The sequence below is a fragment of the Myotis lucifugus genome, unplaced genomic scaffold, assembly GCF_000147115.1.
Source record: "Myotis lucifugus unplaced genomic scaffold, Myoluc2.0 scaffold_501, whole genome shotgun sequence".
NCBI classification, from domain to species: Eukaryota; Metazoa; Chordata; class Mammalia; order Chiroptera; family Vespertilionidae; genus Myotis; species Myotis lucifugus.
In genome coordinates, this window is record NW_005871549.1 from 455,062 (window position 1) to 459,969 (window position 4,908).

Here is a 4,908-nt window from a genome sequence, read left to right on the forward strand (position 1 = left end):
ACTAGCGTTCATTCCTTTGTCCTCCTATCCCTCCCCGCCCCTAGATTGTCCTGGGCATTATGTAGAATGGATACAAGAGGAAAACAGCAGGGTCAGCTTCACTTATCAATAGCACTTATGTGGTTGTACCCAACTTGTTATTCATTATTGGTCCTAGGGAATAATCGTTAGGAGGAAGTGGAGTGCCCCTTCTCCCCCTTCCCGCCCACCCCGCTTCTCCTTACTCGAAGGAGGAGGCGAAGAACTTCTTGACGCTCTCGTCGTGGACGAATTCCATCCCACAGTCTCCGGGCAGCTCCTCCACCCTCCAGCCGTCCCCGCCGTGCTCCACGTCGCACCAGCCCTCCAAGTCCTCTGCGGGAACAGGACAGCCCCACCCTCGTCACCCGGTCCCCGCCGAGGGTGTGACAGCGCTGGCTCTGGCCCCTGAATCAGGTGCTGGGCCAACCGGTACAGCGGGGTTGGATGGCAGGCACTTCCTGTTTGTCCCAGATTCTCTCTCCCCCCTGGGAGGGTCGTGGAAGAACCTGGGAAAGAGCCCCCCCCCCCCCCGGAGCAGAGATTATGGGGGCTCTTCTGTGCTGGGCATTGTGCCTCGCGCTTTATCTCAGCGAACCCTCCGAGCAGGCGGGCATTGGCTGTGGCCCATTTTCCGGAGGAGCAGACTGAGCCCCCCAGCCACAGGCTCACACAGCCTGACCCTCACCTTCCCCGCACGGGTTTCGCAGCAAGTTGCGCCGCCTCTTGCTCAGGAAGTAGAACTGCTGCCAGTGGTCACGCTCGTCCTCCGAGCCGCCCTCCGGCACCAGCCCCTCTTGCTGGCACTTGAGCAGCCACAGGGGGGCGCCGTCCACCAGCTCCTTCCAGCGCAGGCACACCAGGCGGCAGGCCTGCACCAGCTCGGCGGCCGGCAGCTCGGCCAGCACGCGCAGCAGCAGCGGCTCGGGCAGCTCGTCCAGGTACGCCGTCTCCTCCTCCTCCCCGCCGCTCGCCTCCGGGACGCACACGCACCCCTCCTCCTGCTGCTCATCCGAGCTCGCCTCCTCAGGCTGGCCCATGCTCTCTGCGGGGATGAAGGGGTGAGGAGGTGGTGACTCCCCCCTAGACTGTCTGTCCCCTTGCACGCCCCAGAACCCAGATGCGGCAGGCATCCGCCCCCACCCACCCTCGGACAATCGGCAGCTGGGGCCAGAGATCCTGAGACCAGAAACGGGTGCCCAGTGGAGGAGCCCCCTGGGGACCTCCCCGGGGACCAGGGCCACAGGCCAGCATCAAGTACAAAGAGCCGCCTCAGAGGCCTCAGTTTCCCCTGTAGAGCCAGTACACCCCATACCTGCGCAGATGACAGCAACTGATATGATGAACAGGATTGCCTCACGTTTCACTTTCACATATGAACTTCTTTAATCCTTCCAACCACCCTCTGAGATCCCTGCTCCTGTCACCTCCTCGTGGAAGCCCTCTTGGATTTACCCCCTGAGTTATCCTCTCACCCCGGAGTTCCAGTCCTTCCCAGGTTTTGTCCCAGTGTGTGATGGCTTATAAAACACCTTTCTTAGGACCAGACTGAGGACATGAGGGCAGGAACAAGGTCTGGGAAACTCACTGCTTCATCCCCAGTGCCTGGCATCTGGCACACTGTCAGCAGCTAATGTTTATTGGGCACTTAGCAAGTATAGGCCCTTTTTGAGCATTTTAAGTTCATTTACTCTTTTTTAAAAAAAAAATATTTTTTTATTGATTTCAGAGAGGAAGGCAGAGGGAGAGAGAGTTAGAAACCTCAATGATGAGAGAGAATCGTGGATCGGCTGCCTCCTGCACGCCCCCTACTGGGGATCGAGCCTGCAACCTGGGCATGTGCCCTTGATGGGAATCGAACCCGGGACCCTTTAGTCCGCAGGTCGATGCTCTATCCATTGAGCCAAACCGGCCAGTGCCATTTACTCTTTATAGCCCCAAGCATCTCTGAGGTTTTTTCCCTATTGTTGTCCAGGATTCACTGATGAGGAACCTCGGGCACAGAGAAGTGAAACAGCTGAGGACCACACTGTGGTTGGAGCCTGGATTTGAAGCCAGGCAGCCTGGCCCCAGAGCCACCTTTAACCATCACACATCAAAAACATAATTCATTGGATTAGGAGGCACTATCTTGATTTTGATTCTGTAGGTGAAATTGCTCAGGCTTAGAGATGTGGAGTAACTTGCCAACGGTCACCCTGCTAGTATTAGGGAGGGGACATTGGAATCCGAGGCCCGAGGGGAAGGGGACAGGAATCTTTGAATTGGGAATGGGGGCAGGGGGGCTCATTAAAAGAGATCATGTGAGTGTGTGTGTGTGTGCACGCGTGTGTGTGTGTGTGTGTGTGTGTGTGTGTCGAACAGGGAGAGGTAATAAGTGTTTGGGATGGGAAGGTTTTTCTCACTTCTGGCCCTCAGTTTTCCATCTATAAAATGGGAATGCCAGGCCATTCAGACAGTGTTGATGTTCAAGCCCCCTGAGGAGAGGCAAGGGCATTCTCGGTGGACAGATCGCAGGAGCTGCAGGCTGGACTATCTCCGGGATCCCAGCCGGCCCCAGCCAGGCCATTGAAGCCTTGAGTAAGCAGATACCAAGTGCCCAGTGTCTCTGGAGGAGGGAGAGACAGTGGGGAGGAAATGGGGCCATTCTGGGTGATGGGGGGGGACAGCTTTCCGACTTAGGATGGGGGGTTCCCAAGAGCTGAACCCTGAAAAGCCAAGCACTGGGGGAGGGAACAGGCAGGGCCTGGACCCGAGACTGGGTGTTGCCCAACCTACCAGCCCTCTACCTCCTCACATGCAGAATTTTCCCCCTCCCCACAGTCAGACCCTTGATAACTGAATCAGGGTTTACCTCTTCAGAGCTCAGAGCACCCAGTGAGTCCTCCGTAGATCTTATTTAGTGAATCTTGTTATTCCCTTCATTATTAGTTTTTTGTTTGTTTGTGTGGGGTTTTTTTTTTGTTGTGTGTTGTTGTTTTTTTTTTTTTTTTTGCCACATCTTTATGACATGGGGCTTTACCGCCTTCCTTTTGGCGAAGAGGAAAACTAAGGCCCAGAGACACTTCCTGGGTTTGCCCAAGTCACACTGCAGAAGCACTGTCAGTCAGAGAGGAAAATGCCAGGCCCTGAAGCCATATCACCTGCCCATCCTGCTGCCCACAGCTCTCTGGGGAGCAGGGCCCGGTGTCCTCACCTCTCCACCCCTACCCTGGCCCTGGTGGACACCTGATGCTCCCCGGAAAGGTGCACCTCGCCCAGTCCCCTCTCCTGGCCCCAGGCCTGGCACTTGAGGCCCCAGATCTGATTACGGCCCCCCATCCCCCGCTCGGGCACACACAACTCCCCACATTGTTGCTGTCGGAAAGTTATCTGGGCCCTGGAAACTGCCTCCAAGGCTGATTCATGCACCTGGATTGGGCCCTGGAGTCCAGGGAATAGCTGGGCCCTGAGAAAAGCAGGAGTCCATTCTGGGGCCCGTAAAGGGTGTGGCAAGGGGACCGGAGGATTGGGAGTGGGAGCTGAAGGCGCTAGGATTTTCAGGGCTGGGAGGCGGGGGCTGGGCGACCTGAGCAGGCATCAGTCTGTTTCCCATGGCCTCCCCCAAGCAGTGCCCACTCCCAGATGGGCCTGCTGAGGAAGGGGTTGGCGGGGGGGCGCGGGGGAGTCTGCTTGCTCCCACCCTGACTCAGCGGGCAACCCCTCCAGGCCCAGCCAGCTCAAAGCATGAGGAGGGGGGGGTCTTGGTGCCAGACAAGATGACGGGGCAGTCTCAGAAGGCCCTGAGCATTGGCAAGAGCTGGTGCTCCAACCTCCCTCACTGCTGGCCTGGTCCCCACTGGGCAACTGGCCACCCAGATGAAGGATGGCCCCTCCAGACAAGGGAACCCAGGAGGAAAGCTGGGATGGGGTGGGGAGAGGCTGGTAACCCCAAGATATCCATGAGGATTCAGGCAGCTCACCGGCCAGAGCTGGCAAATGGAAGAAGTTGACGGAAGAAGAGGGCTTGCAGCCTCCTGCATCCCAGATGCGTCCCAGGCTCCAGCCCTATAGACCTCGGAAAGCCGGAGGTGGGAACGTGGGATTTCGCCTCTGCTGTCTCCTGGGTAAATGGGACCAGGAGTCCTCCCTCCCTGCCTGTCACCTCTCGAGGCCTCCAGCCAAACCAAGATACCAGACAGAGGACTGCACTCTAGAGACGGTCTCAAGGACTTTCTTAGGTAAAAGTTTGCGGCGCTGGGTTTGGGCTGCCCACCTCCCCACCGCTACCCCGCATCTCTCCAGCGCTCGCCCGCCGGTCCCGCTCTCCCCTCCCAGACTGAGCGCGCGGGCCCGGCTACCTGGGTCCCCGTCTCCGTCCATCGCTGCGGAGGGCGATCCCGAGGGAAGGCGAAGCCGGAGCGCTGCGGGGCTGCCGGAGTCCCGCGGCGTTGGCAAGGCTGGGTGCTGCCCGCGTCTGGGTTGGCCCCGGCCCGCCGCGCCTCTTAAAGGCCCCCGCCTCCCCCCCGCCCCTCCCCGCCCCGCCTTTGGACCCGCGCCCGGTCGCCCCGCAATCCGGAGCGGGCGGCGGAGGCCTGAGGCTGCAGGTTCCTCGGCGGACCCAGGAGGCCGAGAAAGGTCAGGAGTCAGTTTGTGTGTGTGTGTGTGTGTGTGTTTTTAATGGGGGGGCGGGGTCCTATCTGAGCCTTCTCCCCGCTCCCTCCGGGGGTGGCTGCTGGGAGGAGGAGGCAGAGGGCAGGGAGTCTAGGTCATGCGGAGGGTGCGGGGCGGGCGGCCCAGGCAAAGGGGAGGGGCAGAGGCTCCTCCCGGCACCCCCCAACCCGGGTAATTTTCCTATTTCCCGATGGGGGGCGCGTACCCGAGCCCCACGCACCACGGCGCGGCTCGGCG

The 4,908-nt window shown here is 59.6% G+C and overlaps 2 protein-coding genes across 2 annotated transcripts in view; one reads left to right on the plus strand and one right to left on the minus strand.

Annotated features, from left to right (window-relative positions):
* FBXO2 (F-box protein 2) overlaps nucleotides 1–4,482 on the minus strand; it is a 5,815-nt gene extending 1,333 nt beyond the window's left edge. The window contains 3 exon segments of the mRNA XM_006103720.3: nucleotides 98–354; nucleotides 707–1,063; nucleotides 4,359–4,482. Coding sequence (XP_006103782.1) covers nucleotides 98–354; nucleotides 707–1,063; nucleotides 4,359–4,380 — 636 coding nt within the window. The 5' untranslated portion in view covers nucleotides 4,381–4,482.
* Nucleotides 4,483–4,562: 80 nt separating this feature from the next.
* Nucleotides 4,563–4,908, plus strand: part of FBXO44 (F-box protein 44) — a 5,523-nt gene continuing 5,177 nt past the window's right edge. Inside the window, exon 1 of the mRNA XM_006103722.3 lies at nucleotides 4,563–4,635. The gene's annotated coding sequence lies outside the window, so the exon portion shown is untranslated. The remainder of the gene's footprint in view (nucleotides 4,636–4,908) is intronic.